At 45.6% G+C, this 18,246-nt stretch overlaps 2 protein-coding genes and 1 pseudogene across 2 annotated transcripts in view; all 3 read left to right on the top strand.

The window, feature by feature from the left end:
* ARPC2 (actin related protein 2/3 complex subunit 2) overlaps positions 1-11,055 on the top strand; it is a 27,296-nt gene extending 16,241 nt beyond the window's left edge. Inside the window, 6 exon segments of the mRNA XM_006927110.3 lie at positions 540-633; positions 6,012-6,138; positions 7,728-7,828; positions 8,176-8,210; positions 8,212-8,256; positions 10,884-11,055. Of these exon segments, the coding sequence (XP_006927172.1) occupies positions 540-633; positions 6,012-6,138; positions 7,728-7,828; positions 8,176-8,210; positions 8,212-8,256; positions 10,884-10,908 (427 nt within the window). The 3' untranslated portion in view covers positions 10,909-11,055.
* Positions 2,655-2,774, top strand: LOC112475479 (annotated as a pseudogene).
* Positions 11,056-11,088: 33 nt separating the features above from the next.
* The window catches only part of GPBAR1 (G protein-coupled bile acid receptor 1), a 9,581-nt gene continuing 2,423 nt past the window's right edge, over positions 11,089-18,246 (top strand). Inside the window, exon 1 of the mRNA XM_006906732.3 lies at positions 11,089-17,429. The gene's annotated coding sequence lies outside the window, so the exon portion shown is untranslated. The remainder of the gene's footprint in view (positions 17,430-18,246) is intronic.

The following is an 18,246-nucleotide window of genomic DNA, read 5'->3' as shown; positions in this document are numbered from 1 at the left end:
CCGCCTCTGACCTACAGATGTTGCCGTCTCCCTTAAGAACTGGATCTCTGAAGGCGGGGCGTCTCCTCTCACATGCTCACAGGCACACTCGGGGCCTAGTACCCCAGGCACACTCGGGGGGCCTGGTACACCCAGGGTATGGTTCATGACTCCACCTGGGGCTTGAACCCAGGACCTTCTGCGTGTAAAGCAGATGTGCTAACCACTACACTATGGAAACACCACCCAGAAATAAAATTTTTAAAGTGGAGTTCTAAGAGTCACTAACTCTAGATTACATGTCATACCATACAAAGTTAATGATATCTACTTCGGGTGATTTTCATCTCTGGCCTCTCTTAGGGCATGCGTTTATTGGCCATGGAATTTATTAGGGCATGGAATTTGTTGGCCATAACTACTTGGTCTCACTTGGCATGCCTTTTTTTATAATTTAAAAGATATATGACTTTATCCTCCTATTTCACTTGCAGATCAAGTTCTTGACAAAATCTCATTCTGATTCTGTACTTACTTTCATGGGTTTTGTTCTCCCTCAGGTATGTTGAATCTAAAAAGGACAGAGTCACAGTAGTCTTCAGCACAGTGTTTAAGGATGACGACGATGTGGTTATTGGAAAGGTGTTCATGCAGGTATGGAGCAGACGTCTTGGGGGATAACCATGGTGTGGTGATTTATACCTTGGCACCAAACCCCAACATAAGCATGCAGAAGAGAGCTGGCAGTTCTGTTGATGCTGGAACTTATTGAAGATTTAATGAAATAGCCCCCACCAAACTCACTGAATGTTTTCTTAGTGATTTTAGCCTTTTGCAGGACTGGACTAGAGGGTTAAGTATTGAACGTACTAACAATATGACTAAATATTAAGCATCCTTCCCGCCATGGGGGTCTTTGATTCAAAGGTTGGTCACGTTTCCTGCCCTCTTGTGTTCCTCAGATTTCTAGCAAGGTCTGTTCTTGGTTTAGTCCTAAGGTCCTTTCAGAATGGAGTTCGTGGAAAATTCTGAAGTAGTAGATAATGCATTAATAGGGTAGAGTTATTGAACTGATAGTGAAGAGAATTGGCCTGGGTTTGACCAGTGTCACCATAGAGTGTCTCCCTCAGGAGAAGCTTGTTTACTAAGAAGAGTGGTGGGGTGTAGCAGGACATTTTGTCATTGGATTTCTGGTGCAGTTGGACTCAAGTCTGATACAGTACACCCACTGTGGCTTTGTCATGCTATCTGCTAACCAGTTCCTGGCTCCAGGACATGAGAGCTCATTGGTAATGTGGTATCCAGGCTGGTTTCTTCTGAGATGGCTCAGCATTCAAAATCTAGTACAGTGGTCAAATTTTCAAAACAACTTTTGTACATTCATTCTGTTCCTTGGCAGGGTGATGAGATTTAAGAATTCTGAGACAGAATCTTTTTTGCCAAGCAGTTGAAAGATAGTTGCGCTTAATATAGTGAGGATACTTTACATGTGTGTAGCCTTTCTAAGTGGCTAGGGAAATCTTCAGAAATAATCCTCAATTTGATCCATCTCTCATAGCCTTTTGTATTTAGGCTAATTAATCAGAAACTATAATTTTGGAGTCTCTGCAGAAAAATTGGGATATTGACACTTCAGCATTTGAGGTTGCTAAATTTTATGAAAGCGTGTGTGTGTGTGTGTGCGCACGCATATAGATATATATATATATATCTTGAGTCCTAACTGTAAGCCTCTGCACAGGCATTTCATGTGTTTTTATGCAAAATTGACAGGAATTAAATGCGGTAGCTCAGAAATTGGGGTAAATCCAGACTGACGAACTAATTTTAAAAGCTATGAAGTATATATTTAGATTTGGCTGGGTTTTTTTACCAGTCTTTTTCCATTTTGTTTCACATGACATCTTAGCTTATTTTTATACTTTAAACAGATCTGATCTTGGAGAGTGTACTGGAGATTTGTTCCCTAGGAGAATTTTGTATATTTTTTTTTTGCATATGAATGTAAACTCCTCCCTCAAAGTACATGTGGTAGCAGACTTGTCTGAAAGAGAAAACTGTGTCTACATTTTTGCCCTGACAGTATCTCCAGTTAGTCACTGGCCTGGCACCATTCAGGCACATATGGTGTCTGGGAATGTGAAAAGGCTGTGCTCAGGAAGCCATCTGCCCTGCCTCACTCTCCAAAGTCAAAGCTGGGGCAATTTATTTGAAGTGACCATAGAAACCTGGACTTAAGTTTGCTGGGTTTTTTCCCCAGAACAAATCATCTGAGCATTTTCCTGGGCCTAGTTATTGTAACCTTTTAGGAGAAAGAACAGTGGGTGCCTAGCACAGAGTGTTGTGACCTAGGATGCTGTTTGAAGATCTCATGGTCACTAGTCTGCTTGCCATGGGCCTTTGTGGGTTTTCCCATGCCTGCATACACTTCTAGCCCAGTCAGAACATATCTGCTTTTGTCATTTGACAGACAAACTCTGAGGGATGCTTACTGCCTTTAGAAAAAGACAGGGAGTTCCCATTCCCTACTCACACAGACGGCCTAGTGCTTGGCTTTGGGGCATTATCTTTGTAGGCATATGAGCCAAGCACCAGAGAAAGTCTGGTAGATGTCATCATTTCAGTGCCATTCCGTGAGAAGCATTAAGAACAACATTTTCAGAAATTAGAGTGCAGTCTACGACCATGCTACCCTGAACAAGCCTGATCCCCGTCTGATCTCGGAAGCTGAACAGGGTCAGGCCTGGTTAGTACTTGGATGGGAGACCACCTAGGAAGACCAGGTGCTGTAGGCATAAAAAATAAATAAGAGATTGTGAGCTGACAAGGTCCTTGCAATCTGTGAGGTCAACCAAGGGTTGCCTCAACTTAAAAAAAAAAAAAAGGAAATTAGAGTGCAGTAAACCAGAATTTTTTCATATTATTAAATATTAAAGTCATGTTCGTAACTAAGAAAAGTTAAGTGGAAACCGCGATTTCTGTATGTTCAGGGGCCAGACAGCAGTCTGCCTCATAGGCAGTTGGGATGATGTTATTTTGAGGACCCTTGCTACCTGTATACATGTGTGGTTATAGCTATAAGATATTTTCCTGAACTGGGAACAGAATCAGAATCAGTAATTTTGTTAGATATTGTTAAACCTCACCTCCATAGAGGTTGTACCATTTTTCCCTCCCACGCAGAATGTATGAGAATGCCCATTTCACCAGAGTGTGTTTTCAAACTTTTGGATTTCTGCTAATCTGATAAGTTAGAAATGGTATCTATATTCTCTTATGAGCAAGGTTAAAACAAGATTAAAACATATTTTCTTATGTTGCAGGCTATTTTTCTTTTCCTGTGAGATGTCTCTTTATGTCTTTAACCCATTTTTCTGTTGGGTTATTGATCTTCCCATTTTCTTTATATGCTAGAGAGATAAGCCTGTGATAAGAGTTGCACATTTTTCTTCACTTTGTCATTAGACTTTGTGGGGGTTTTTTTCCCCTCAAGGCAGAAGTTTATTTTCACATAGTTGAATTGATCTGTCTTCTCTTTTATGGCTTCTGGACTTTGAGTCATAGTTAGAAATTCCTTTCCTACTTCAAGTTTACAAAGAAATTTACCTGTATTATTTTCCTAGAATTTTTACACCTTCATTTTACACATAAATACACTATCGGTTTGGAGTATGTGGCATGAAGGATGGACCCATTCATTCATCCCTGACTACCCACTGGTCCCGGTAGCAGTTATTTAAAAGACCATGTTCATACCACTGATTTAAGATGCTACCTGCATGATATACTAAATTCCTGTAAATATTTGGATTTACTCTGAACTAATAGAATAAATTATGTTTTGATGGAAGAGAGAAATAGTATCATGATACTCAAGACATCGTAGGCAGAGGGGGGAAAAAAGGCATTATTGCTGATACATATGCAACAAAGACTGTAAGGAAGCTATTTGTATTGGTTGATTGGTTGGGTAGTTGGATTTTAAGTGTTATTTAAGAGAGAGAAACAAAGACATGAGCTTAGCTAAAGGATAGTCCCAAATTAGAAGTACTGTATATTGTTAACCAAGTTTTAAATGTATTATTTTTCATATACAGAACTGATAAAATGGTATTAAGTCACCACAGGTTTACATATAACCCATCTGGTTATGAATGCCACATGCGTAATTGAATTGGAGCCTTTGAGAAACTTACTAAATACCAGAGAATGCTGGCAGACTGTTATCTGTTCTCTTTTCTTCCCTGGGACTGAAGAGTAAAATCAATTCATAGAAAACCTCCCAACCCCTTTGAATGAAAGGTGTATTCTAGAAATGGGCAATTTCACAGGCTTTTCTTCATAAATTTTCATTTTCAAATGATATCAATTCCTTCCCTGCCTCTCCAAATATTTTTCCTTTGGAGAACAAAATTCAAAAGGGAGCTAACCTAACCCAGTTATGTTAATTTATTATTCACCTTTAGAAGTCAGCTCAGGAGTGAGGGCAGTGGAATAGGCAAGATCCCAGACTGAGCCTTAGAACTTCTCAGATGGTATCCTTCCTTTGCCACTAATTAGTTGAGGGCTTGCTGACATTCTTCCTACCTGCAAATGGAAACAGTTTCTACTTGTTCCTTTACAGTGTGATGACACTAAGTCAGCCAGAAGTGCTTTCTTTCATTCAGCAAGCCATGTGCTTGACAGCCTCTTTGAAGGACAGAGGAATAGATAGACAAAGCAGAATCCTTGGCTTGAGGAACTCACAAGCTGGTAGGGAAGCCAGCTGCATTAATGAATAGTGCTGTATCATAGTAAAGGTTTGTGGAAAAGCAATGAGAATGCCACCGAGCGAGCAGGCAGCCGGGGGTGGCGTTCTAAAAGAGGTCAGATTGGAGCGGCAGTAGAAGAGCACTGCAGGCCCAGCGGCTATTTAAATGTACTTTTCGTGCTCATAAAACTCAGGCCACGGAAAGCCCTTGGTTTTATCCCTCAGCCATCACTCGGTGTATTTAGACCATCCAGTTTTACTGGCATCACTGGAAAATCTAGTTTTGTTCTTGCAGATCTGGGTAGAGACAGGGTTGCTTTGTATCACTTATCTGTTTGCACAGAATGTGCAGCTTGGAAAAGCTTGAGGTTTAGAGATTCAAACAGAGAAGGAATGGCTGATTTTCACAGCCTCAGTCACTTTGCTGTAGTTTGATGAGTACATTTTGTTAAGGGTGATGAGTCCTTATGCTGCGTGGTAGCTATGTAGTCCAGGGCCATTCAAGAGCCAGAATACAAAAATCAGCCTTTCATTTCTCATGTCAATGGTGCCCTTTTCTTAGTGAATACTAACACAGCTCAGTTTCTTTAACTGTTGTCTTCTGCCCCTAAGAAGGGCTTACATTTTGGTGTAAAATTCTGATTGATGAATTCTAAACAGTAATAAGATCTAAGATATTTCAGTGAAACGAGACGTGTGCAAACTCCCAGAACCCAGAGAAAGCACGATATTGATGAAACTGGGAGAAGTGGAGATGATGAGAGTAAGGTGGATGACGGAAAATTGGTCAGCTCATCAGGGGTTTTTTTATATGCAAAGAAAAGAGTTAGACTTTGTCTGGAAGTATTAACCAAGCTAAAGCTTGGGTTCCATTCACCCTGAAATTTTAAAGGTTTCCTGAAAAATATCACCTCTTTCACATTAAATTTAAAGAAATTAATGAGTAATAGTCCTTAGCCTAAGTGTAATCTGGTTCTCCCAGTGCTTTGGAATTTATTGGTTTAGTCTCAGATATAATTTTATCACGTGATACCCCAAGAGAAAAGGAAAAGGATTAACTGCTTTTCACCACATTTTGAACATCGGACTTGTTAAGTACTTTGTGATTTCTCCTTTGTGAATCTGAAGTGCATTGATAGCAGCCAGCACTTGGAATATTTAACACTAGGTGTAGGTGGTTTTTCTACAGGAGTCACACCCCGTACAGCAAACCCCATGCTGTAAGTTGCCATCATCTTACACCAGATTTCTCTTCTGGTTTCTTTTTACTTTATCCTGGCAGGAGTTCAAAGAAGGACGCAGAGCCAGCCACACAGCCCCACAGGTCCTCTTTAGCCACAGGGAACCTCCTTTGGAGCTGAAAGACACCGATGCTGCCGTGGGTGACAACATCGGCTATATTACGTTCGGTAAGCAGGGTGGGATTGCCACCTTTGGGCGCCTTTGATGCATTCATACTGCACACTGCCTGAACCTGGACAGTCATTTGTTAAAATGTTAAGTGGGGCAAAAGCAGACACACCAAATTGTTCCTGTTGCCATTGCCGCGACTATAGGAGGGGTGTCACTGGACACTAATTACAGGTCATGTGCTCTTTCTGTATAGTAGTCGTCTCTCTTTTTTCCTGTTCTTAAGTCCAAAAGAAAAAAGATAGCTTCTCATGCTGCGTATTAGGAGTTGGGACCACCTTAAGCATTGCTAAGCACCTGGGTAGGAACTCTCTGTCATTTGGCTTTTCTTGTTTTTTTCTTATTGAGCTGGAGCTCCAGCCATAACTCACTCCACTTTTCCACTGAAGAAATTCAGGTCTTCCCATCTTACAGTTACTGAGCCTGGTGAGCTGGATCATTCTTATTGCTGGTAGTTTGGAATAAACACATTCACACACTGTACCTGATGTCACCAAAATGTCTCCCTTTGTGAAGTTTTATTCAGTTGACCTCAGTGGCAAAGGTGTTCCAGTTTTTTGGTGATGAGTGAGTTGACTGTTTCATTAAATCTAAGCTACACATTTTTTTTCACATTACTACCTTTGAGGTTGGGAAGTAGCTTACAATTCATGGCATGTCACAGTTTAATTGACAGCATATCTTTATGATACATAAACTGCTGGTAAACTTACAGTCATTAGCATCTTAGGTTCTGTGCAGTGTAGTTATCTCCTATTGTGGTGTTCACTTTTCAGGGCAAAGTGACACAACAGTCTCACCCTTTCTGTGAGGCATTCCTTTTCATTTTAGCAAAACTTTATACTTGGAAGATTCTACTGATGGTGAGACCACTGAGTAGAGATGGCGCAGAAAAGTAGAGACGATTCAATAAGGGGAGAGGGTGCGGGTCCGCCCAGGAGCAGGCGGCCAAATGCCTGCATGGGTCTTCGGCGGTTGGTGCTGCGGGAAGGGCCTTTCTCAGCTCCCAGCCAAAGCAGCCTCTGCCTGCCTTCATCAAGAGGGTTCTGGTCTTTATTTCTTTTTCACCACCAAGACTTACAGGGTCTTCTCTAGCATCTGGTTTCTCTGAAGGCTTATTCTATTTTAGTGCCAAGGGCCTAGGGACACACAGGCTTTGTTTCCTCATCCTGATTTCTTAAAGTGTTTTTTCCATAATTACAGACAGTAGTTCCAGATAGTAGTATCACCTTGCAGAGGCAGGAGCTACTGCATGTGTGGCAGGGAGGAAATAGATTTCAGAAAGCACAGCCACAGAATTCAGATCTGAGATGAATGTCCAGGACCACACCCTTATCTTGATGAGTCCTAGTTTTCTACCATCATCTCCCTTTTTCTCAGCATCCTCCGTTTGCACTCACTGGCACCTGCCCTGGTTATGGTGTTTATCCCTGTATCGTCTCAAGGAGAAAACCCTGACAAAGCCTGGGCATGATGTAACAAGTGGATTATATTAAGCAGAGAGTTGAGAGCTGACTGGGCTACTGGGCTTCCCGCTCTGTGGTATTGGTGTTATGTACCGATGCCTTGTTTGTGCCTCCACCCTCAGTGCTGTTCCCTCGCCACACCAACGCCAGTGCTCGAGACAACACCATCAACCTGATCCACACGTTCCGGGACTACCTGCACTACCACATCAAGTGCTCTAAGGTGAGAGGAGCCGCTGCACCTCAGCCCCTGTGCTCCGGGTCATTCTCTCCACCAGAGTTGATAACAGTCATTCCTGTAGTCCAGACTGTTGCTATGAACTCGGAGCGGACGGTTCTAGAGGTTACAAGAAATGGTCTTTCTTCAGCTCCCCACCACCACCACCACTCCCCGCAGCAGGGAGGTGAATAAATATGTCTCCGCAAAGGGTTGCCTCTCCTGCTTCCCTGCAAGGCTCTGTGTCAATCCCAGGGTCTATGCTCCCAAACCTTCCTGGTAACTTCTTATGAAAGCAAAGCTGTCTTTCCAGAACATGGCTCTGCTTCAATACTTGTTTTATTTGCCCCCAGGCCTATATTCACACACGTATGCGGGCAAAAACATCCTTTTGCACGCCCAGATGCCGAGAAGAAAGAAATGAAAACAATCACGTAAGTAGGGCAGGCCCGCAGCAGGACCACCTTCTCCCAGGCTTACTGAGCAGAAAATAGTGGGTGCTGGTGGCTTGGCCCTCCAGGGACCTGGGCAGCAGCTGTGTGTGAGACAGCAGGGTCGGGCCTGTAGCTAGCTGCCCGACAGACTGACGATGGGGTGAACAGGTTTTCACTTCCAAATGCGTGGGTCTGGGTTTCCTTGTTTCCACATCTTTGTGAGCTAAGAGAATGGCAGATGGGAAAAAAAACAAAGGGACCTTTTTACCAGGATAAGTTGTGTTCTCTTTGGGCCTAAGTTGAAAAGTCAGCTTGTCCTTCTGAAGGTCTTCCTGGAGAAATGGAGTAATTTGCTTAACGACATTTAGTTAAGTAAATAGGCCTGGAAACTCCCCTCGCTGAAGTGTTCTTTGTCCTGTTCTGCTTCTCAGCGGAGAGGAAGTTGTCTCTGTCAGGGATGGAAATGTTGAGTGTGTGGCTCCGTGTGCCTAGAGCCTAGACATTTGGGTCTTTGTGCAAGGTGCCAGATCTTGTTTCCCCTTCTGGTATAGTTTAGACAATTCTGTTCTCAGGTGATATGTGCTTATTTGTGCTAAAGTCTTGAGGTGAATTAGGCACCCTGACCCCACACCCCTCAGAGCCAGTGTATTTGCCAACACTCAGTACTCCTGCAGGTAACCCTTGGAAGGCGTGGTGTGCTTAGGCTTCACGTGAAGCTCCCCTGGCATGAGAGGCCTCTTCTGCCAAGTTAGTTTCTGCTATCTGAACAGAGTTTTCCATATCCAAAACATCAAAGATGCATACAGAGCAGTTAAAGTCACTCCTGACTTCTTTAGGCAAAGACTTTAGGGACTGCCCATCTCTCATTAGGAAACTGGTACCAAAGGCCCTTCTCTGTAGTAGCTCTGAACCTACTTCCCAGAGCCTAAGGAGTGCTGTTCCACCTTTAGCTAGACTAGATCCTCTGCCTAGAGAGAGGTGTCCAGATGCCGTGGCGGCAACATTCCCTCTGCTCTGCAGCTTCGTGCCTATCCTAAGATGAGGGGGAAAACAGTAATGGTGGGGAAGCAGGAGAGAGTATATGTCCTGAGACACACATGTTCTTGCTGTCTCCCGTCCTGGAGTTTACAAGTTCCCCTGTCCCTGCTTGCTTTCCACAGAATTGCCTTTCTCACCAGGCAACCTTGTTGACCTTCAATGCGAGGCAATTTTGTGCCACTTACAGGGCCAAGTGGGGAGAAAGCAGTTCAGCAGAGGCTGGGAGGTGAACCAGCAGCTAGGGACAGCAGAAGGAAGCTTGTCCTGGGCAGCTTGTCACGTCAAACACTGGGCATCATAAATAGTCACAGGGCTGCCTGCATTACCTTTAGTCCTGTAACTGCTTTCTATTCAAGAGACAAGCCTACCAGGCAGTCACTGCCCAGTGTCCCACCATAGGCTTTCTCCCCCACCCTGTTACACAGCCAGCAGGGGGTCGTGAGGGTCACTGCAGAGCAAGTGTACTTGTCCAAGGGGCAGGAGCAACATCCTGTCCTACTGGGACTGGGAAAGGGTGAGTCTTTGAAATGAATAAACTGTCCATAAACCTTCCTGGGACTTTGAAAGAGCAACTTTGCCTTTTTCTGTCTCATGACCTCTCTTTGGCAGAGGTGGGCCCCAGAAAGGAGAAGGGGGGTGCAAACAACTGCATCCATCCTGAAAACCAGACCATGTCACTATTGGCAGATAGGAGTTAACTGGCTCAGCTGGGACCGAGAAGCCAGGTTACATTCCTCCCTCCCTCAGCGCCCCTCACCCCCCCAGCACAACAGAACAGGAAGGGCCTGCAGAACCATGGGCAGCACAAAATAGCGTGGCGGGCCCACCATGAGAAATGACCCTGAGAAGCCAATGATCAGTCAGCACCCCACAATGTTCTGCCAGAATTGAATGCTCATGAACTTTTTATTGGTTTCATTTGGGTGTGGGCAAGACATTCAGGGCAGGAAAAAATTTAGCCCCCATATTTTTGCCCCAGTTTGCTATATTTCTCAGGTCTGCCTTCCGGGCTGCTTTACCAAGTAAGTACCCTCTGTCTTTGAGTACCAGCCCATTCTCAGAGCTGGCCCTTCTGGGGAAATACTGGGTACCAGACACCATGGCTCAGGATCCTAAAGTCAGGCAGGTGTTCTAAACCCAGGGTGTAGTTGAGGGTTGTTGCTTCTTTGAACATTCTGCCCCCGTGGTGGAAGCTGTAAGGAACCTGCTTTCTGCCAGCCTGAAAAGCTAGAAGCCGTGTAGAAGGAGCCTGAACTCTCCACTAGGAAGAGGGTTGAGCCCAGTCTGACATGCAGGCAGATCTAGGGCATCCAGAAACTGGCCAAATGATTCCCCTGTCTACTTGGTACATTTAATATTCTCATGGGCCTAGCACAGGTATTTCCTGATACTCCAAAGTACTCAGTAGGAAGGAGGAGCTGACAAAACCTTCCTGTGAAAGCTGGATCTTAGGCTGTGCCTAAAGTTCCTATATACTTTGGCTTAAGGAACCTTTCCATCTGGTATTTGGCGTCTCTAGTCCAGAAGTGTGGGGTGGAAGGAAAGGTGAGCCCAAAACTAGCCTTCATACTTACTCTCTGCTTTTGAAGGGGGAAGACGTTTTCATCCCGCTAACTCTTGGGAACAAGAAGAGGAAGCGGCTGGCAACTGAAGGCTGGAACACTTGCTACTGGATAATCGTAGCTTTTAATGTTGCACCTCATCAGGTTCTTAAGGGATTCTCCATTTTGGTTCCATTTTGTACACGTTTGGAAAATAATCTGCAGAAACGAGCTGTGCTTGCAAGGACTTCATAGTTCCCAAGAATTAAAAAATTCCACTTGATCAACTTAATTCCTTTTCTTTATCTTCCCTCCCTCACTCCCCTTCCCTTCTACCCTCCTTCCAAGCTGTTTTCGCTTTGCAATATGTTACTGGTAATGAGTTGCAGGATAATGCAATCTTAATTTGTTTTCTCCTAAGTATTTGAGTTCAAAACTCCTGTATCTAAAGAAATACGGTTGGGGTCATTAATAAAGAAAATCTTTCTATCTTACATGAGAATTTTCTGGGTTTCTGGACTGTGAGTCCAAAAGAGAGGAGAGGGAGAAAGGTGAACCTGCAGAGCCGAGCTGGAAAGCAGTGGGTCCCAGAGCCCCTCAGCCTTCCCTTAGAGGAGTGAGCTCTTGGTGGCATTTCTGAGTAAACTGAAACATGATTAATGTAAAGCTCGGTTACTCAGTCTGTCTGTGGCCAAGACAGTGACAGGCACATGAAAGTGTTTCCGGCTTATTCTTTTATAATGAATAATGTATTTCTCTAAATGTGTTCCAGGGTGTGTGTGGTTCCGCAGGACACTGGTTGGTGTTTAGGTGTGGATCTGATGCAAACTGGCTACAGTTTTCTCTTTTCTCACACAGCGGCCCAAAAGACTAGCACTCCACAAAATTCACTTTGGGATTCTGAGCCTAGCAAAATATGCTGTCCCCTAGGAGGACACTGATCCCTAAAATAAAATTAGTTCGGAAATTTTGCCTGGTAAAGAATTATCAGGAGAACGTTAGGGGCACCCGAAATGGTCTGAGGGGCATCCTAATGGTTTCGAACTTCTTTTGTCTCCGTCTAGTGCTCAGACTAGTTTGAAGACTTTTAATTGTGCAATCTTCTGGCTGCATCACAACCAGCCTTTTATTTCCTAAACTATTTTGAGATAATTATAGAGGTCGCATGCAGTTATGAGAAATAATACAGCAAAGATCCTGTATACCAGTGGTCCCCAACCTTTTTGGCACCAGGGACCAGTGCTCCTATGAGAATCTAATGCCTGAGGAGCTGAGGTGGAGCTGAGGCGGTGATGCTAGTGCTGGGGAGCGGCTGCAAATACAGATGAAGCTTCGCTTGCTTGCCTGCCTGCTGCTCACCTCCTGCTGTGTGGCCCGGTTCCTAACGGGCCACGGACCAGTACCGGTCCACAGCCTGGGGGTTGGGGACCCCTGCTGTATACCATTCACCCAATATCCCCTAATGGTAACATCTTACATAACTAGTATAGAATCATAGCCAGGAAACTGACGTTGATACATGTGTAGCTTTTTCACCAGCATTTACAAAACAACAGACGAGATCAATCAGTATATCACACATGTTAAGGGAAAGTATTAATTTTGAAATACATTTAAGTTATATATATACATCTTGACCAGATCATAAAATGTCCTTTTCTATGGGTTACGGTCAAGCAGTTCAAAAGCCACAGGTGGTTCAGTCATCCAGACTTCGTTTTACTTCATATAAACGGGCCCTTAAAGAACTCTGGATGCAGTTATGTGCTCATTTCAACAAACATGCCCTGGAGAGTGCTGTCCCCTTGGGGCTGGCCCTGTGGCCTCCAGTGGAAAGTGTACCACACTGAGTCCACCCAGTGTTTTCCTAGGATGTGGCCCCTTGTCACCTACTTCTGATGGGTGGAACACCTACCTAAATTAGATACATTGAGAGATGGTGACATTTATGTATTCTGTACCCCAAGAGGTTTTCAAGGGTAATTTTAAAGTAGTTTTTGCTTTCCTTCTGACTTTAGAACATAACTCCTTAGTGAGTTGGGACTCACTGTACTCTTTTTGCCAATAGTGGGGATCAGATTTCTGACAAGTACTTTAGATGGCAGAACCAAGGTTGCTTAAAAAATAAGGAAAAAAGTCATTAAATATTTTTTACACCAGTAAATCCTAAGTTTCTCAATTCTAAGACTTGGCATGAAAAATCCATGTTGGTAGAAACCCCTCGTTTGTTTTCACCTGTTTCCAGGACACACCTGGTGTTAACACGGCTCCCTCCCTCTGTGGACAAAAGCCCACTGTAACTTCAGCCCAGGCCCGTACTGTGGGAGGAGGGAGGCCTCAAGATGAGAGCACACTGAGGGGATGTGAGCTGGGGGAAAAAATGAGCTAGTTTCAATTACTGCTAATTGGCTCACCTGCCCGAGGTTCCACACCTGGGAAGTGTGGGTATCCTTGGATATAAGTTTTAGAGATTGAAAGCAATATTTTGAGACGGGTGGATTTGAATCTAGGTTCCACCACTTAATAGCTGTGAGCAGATTTCTTAAGCTGAGCCCTGATATCCTCATCTTTAGTTGGATATAACACCACCTATCTCAGGGCTTTTAAAAGGAAAAGAGAACAGATAAGTGACTATCACAGCATAGGCATTTATAATGCCTATAAGAATACTTAATACCATATAATAAATCTATACATCCAAGGGGATCAGAAGTGATGTCCGATGTAAGTCATTCTGTCTTGGGGTTTTCCAGGTCCTCCCCAAGAGAGTTGGTGTGTTTTCCTGCTTGGGTGGCCCTTAAACTGTAGTGGTGAGTAGGGGAGGAAGGAGGGTGTTGGTGGGAATCTCAATGCCTGGATAAAGCGGGACCTGAGCATGCTAAGAACAAGGAGCTTGGCAGGAAAGGAAATTAAGACTAACAGGAAGTGGAAGGGTGGGATCAGAGGACAGGAAGTTAAACCAGGAAAAAGTGCTAGCTGCTGCATCACCTCCCTTGTGGGGAGGTGATACTTAGCAGTTGCCATTTCAGTTCCCTTTGGTCTCATTCAAAGTTGGCTTGATGGACCCTTGTCCCAAAAGCTACAGGGGTCTAAGACCCAATTCTGGATCTCCTGGGGGGAGGGAGGGAGGGAGGGATGGGTATTTCTAGTTTAGGCAATGCTGCCCCCTTCTGGGAATTGCTAACAGCACTGCAATTTCTGTGGCTCCTAGAGTGACCTAGAGAATGGCAGTTTAACCCTAATGGGTTCCACCTAACAGGAAGGACCAGGATTTCTTCTGCCCCATAGCTGACTTAGAGCTTCCTGAAGCCAGGACTCAGGCCAGTTTCAGTCACTGGATTGTGCTCAAAACCCATCAGAGGCTTCCAAGGGCTTATCTGCTCTTGTCTATGTGAAGAATTGAACAGCGGCTCAAGGAGGCCAAGGAAGCCCCAATGCCCTATTGCCTCCGCTCACCCAGTTAGTACTTCCAGCCCATGCATTCCACACTGAGGGTTAGCAGAGAGAAATTCATATATCCAAGAGAACTGAATGGTTGAAGGAGACCCAGAAGGGTTCCCCAACAGTCTGGGTTGGGCACCATGATACAGATGACCTGAGGAAAGGAGAATGGGGCCTGGGTTGGGGCACCAGGGCCTGCAGAGTCAGCTAAATAAAGCATCCACAAAATACCTGCATTAGGGCCCTCCTTGGGCAAAGAGGGGAAAGTGGGGATGAGTCAGTCCCAGGGCTTGAAGGAGCAGAGAGGAACTGGATAATCCGGTAAGGAAGAAAGGGCTGAGCAAGCAGGGCACAGAACCCAGATTTCCCAGCTCCTGCTGCCAAAGCTGTCCCCCTTCACACGTCATCCCACACACAGTGTTTAGACAGAGCAGTGAAGAAGAAACACAGACATCCTGGATCCCGCATGAGGGAGGCCAGGGCTGGGAACAGGAGGTCTGTTTATTCCTGGCAGTCCAGTATCTGAAGGGCCACACACCCACTTCTGTCCAGACTGTGGGATGAACTCTCTCAGAGCCTCTGACTTCTCCCTGACAGCATGGAGCCGAGGACTGTCTGCTGGAACCGTGTCCTCCACCCAGCAGCTCCCTTGAGGATGCTTTTGAGTCGATGCTTCCCTCTTCCCACTTTTTGTCTCAATGGACGTCTGGCTTCTCCAGGCTCCCTGACTGCTACTCCTCCAGCCCTTCAGCCCAGGTCTTCCCAGAGAGCCCAGCAGTCCCCTTGCTTGATGCATTCGTGCTCCCGAGCAAGGAAGTTTTTCCTAACATCTCATCTCTGGCTTTCTTGCTACAGTTTTAGCCTGTTTCCTCCCAATTCAGGTCTTAAAGGAATGTAACTGGCCTCTCTCCCTCACCCCAAAGCCATACCTGATACAAGGTAGAAATGAGGGCACCACATTTCTTGGCCACCTAGCCTTGAATTTGCCCTTCTCACTGTACAGTCATGCACTGCATAACGATGTTTTGGTCAGTGAAAGACCGCATGTAGACTGGTGGTCCCATAAGATTATAATGGAGCTGAAAAATTCCTATTCCTCGTGATTTTGTAATGCAATACATTATACAAATACCACTGTGTCTCAATTGCCTACAGTATTCAGGACAGTAACATGCTGTACAGGGTGGTAGCCTAGGAGCTATAGGAGAACAGAATTTGTGACCCTAAAACGTGTCTCTGGCATAATGATTATTTTAGGCTAGTTAATTTTAAGAAACATGCAGATTTCAAAGAAGTCTGAAAACCAAGTAGAAGTTAGCCTTTGTAAAAGACATTCACATTTGTAAGGATGTCTCCCTGTACCTGGAAGAGAGGGATGACCTTGTTTCTAGAAACATCAGTGCAGAAGACAGTGACTTCAGTCTGCACAACAACCTTCCCCTTGTTTGCTGTGAGTTTCCCGCCACCCCCAACATCTTTTGTCTGAGGCTGAAACTGGTATTTCAGGCGATGGCTTTAGCCATTTTGGGGGAGTTACTCAGTTTTCTTGGGTCTCTCCCATGTATACAGGAGGTAAACATGTTATCAAATTTTTGTTCGTTTTTCTCCTATTAATCTGTCTTTTATTACAGGGCTGTCTCAGCCAAGAACTTAGAAGGGTAGAGGGAAAATTATTTTTCATCCCCTACAGAACTATAGGCTGTATCACATAGCCTAGGTGAGTAGTAGGCTATACCATCTAGGTTAGTATAAATACCTTCTATGATGTTTGCTCAGTGATGAAATTGCCTAACAGTGCATTTCTTAGAATGTATCCCCATTAAGCTGTGCACGAGTATACCAGTTTCCTCATTTTCTCTGGAGTAAATGTCATTCCTCTCTTGTTCTTCATAGGCTCTCTATCTGCCTTTCTCTAGGGAGTTTGTTCTTCAGAGGGGACAGGTGGCTGAAGCAAGGAACATGCAGAGAAGAGCAGAAATCCTAAAAATGTTCATAACAGCTACCTCCCATTGAGTGCTTCTATGCCGAGCGCTTAGTCTTTATCACACATTGTCTCGATAAGTTTCACAATAGGTGGTACAATGTGAGCCCCATTTTATTGATGAAGAAACTAAGGCAAAAGAATGTTAGTTACTTGCCCAAATTCACACAGCTGGAAAAAAAAAATAGGGCCCCAGCCAGCATTCTGAAATCCAAAGCCAGGCTTTCTGATTTCAACACTGGCTGGGACCTCTTCATCATCGTGGAAGAGCAAGGAGAGAAGTCATGTGTTGAGACTCATTAAGTGTCAGGCACTGGGATATATGCAGTTACATATTTTATCCCTGAGAATGGGTTTCTTTGTCCCCATTTTATAGGTGGGAAAATTGAGCCCCAGGGGTAGTTTGCCCAAGGTCATACCCCCAGAGCCACTTGTACCTTGTAGCCCAGAGTTTGACTCACAAAGTAGTTGAGAAGTGTGTGAAATGACTCCCACTTCTGGGAGGCAAACCCGGCCCTATAAGCTGAAAGGTCCATCGGGCAACAGGATAGGGGGCAGAAGATCCTCAGGTCCCAAACACCCCACCACTGCCACCATTACACATACACTGCTCTTTCACAGACAGGCATAATTAGGGAGCTGGATGTGCTGTCAGCCAGCCAGCTGGCCATTCAGGGGTATAAGGCTCATAAAATGTAAATGCGTTAGCTGGGGCAGAAAGTGGAGGGGAATAGTCCAAATCATTAACTGGGATGCGTTTCTCAGTTTAGGCAAGCAAATAGCAGGCAAGAGGTCTCCAAGCTGGGCGACCTGAGGTAGATCTGCCACCTAAGTGGCAAGCTATGGCCAGTGGCTGGAAAAGGGGAACACTGGTACAGCTGGAGAGAAAGGCCTCCCAGTGGCTACAGCTCAGGGCGTGCCAGGTCCCACCCCCAGGGGCGGGGCTAGGCTAAGCCCCAGGGCCTCAGCTCCATCCTTCCAGGAACCCAATCCCCAGCATAGCCTGATCGACCAAGAGCCCAGGTCCCTGCTGGCTCAGAGTGGAGGTACCATGTTCCGCCCACCCAGGACATCGGACATGTCCAGAAGCCCTGCAGGGCTGGCTACGGCAGCTCCCTGACCTTCAGAGGAAAGCCCAGGCTAGGCAAGCAACGCCTGTGTCCAACAGCCATGTGAGTAGTTACACCCTCCTTCCAGCTGTAGCCACATCTGGAGACCTTAGCCCCAAATCCCAAAGAGGCCACTGCACCCAGCTCAAGCCACCAGAGGCACCGGGGTACGCGGTGTGGGGTCACACTGCCCACACACCGCTGGGAAGTTGCCCCTGAGGGCTGAACTTTGCCTTACTTGCTGCCCTGGTGGAGGTGGGGTGGAGGACTCAACTCGAGGGGAGGGCTGGAGCTCCAGCCCGGGATCCAAGGGCCAGGTTTGAGGTAAAGGACCCTGAGCGCTTTGGAGTTTAATAACGTGGAGCATGCAGGACTGAAGGGGAACAGAAACTGGAGGGCTGCTGAGGAGGAAAGCTGTCCTGAGTGGAGAGTACACTGGGGAAGATGGAGGAAGAGGAAATCGGGGAGGGGAAAGGGATACAGCAGACGGGAGGCCCCAGGGAATTGAATAGAAGGGGCAGCTCCTGAGCTCGGGGTGGCATAGGCCCTCTGATCCTCCCATCCAGGTTAGGGGGCAGGTAGGAATCCTTTCCTTATTGACTTTAATCCTAGCAACAGCAACTGCTCACCTGTTGACAAAAGCAGAAATTACCACAGGGGCCAAGACCACTCCCCATTCCCTGATGTGACAGTGGGGCCAGGGTGCTGGAGAACTGAGAACAAGGAGCCAAGTGAAGAGCCACAGAGAGGCCAGGCCTTGTCCTGCAGCATCTCTTCCCTCTTTCCTGGAGTTGGCTTCAACCCAGGGAGTGGGGGTTTGGGGGGCTTCCTTGCCCCTGGCATCTCCACATTCACTGCCAATCCTCCCCTCCACCCCCCA

This window comes from Pteropus alecto, unplaced genomic scaffold, assembly GCF_000325575.1.
Source record: "Pteropus alecto unplaced genomic scaffold, ASM32557v1 scaffold110, whole genome shotgun sequence".
NCBI lineage: Eukaryota > Metazoa > Chordata > Mammalia > Chiroptera > Pteropodidae > Pteropus > Pteropus alecto.
The sequence above is the reverse complement of the archived record's forward strand: the minus strand, read 5'-3'. Positions and strand labels throughout refer to the sequence as shown.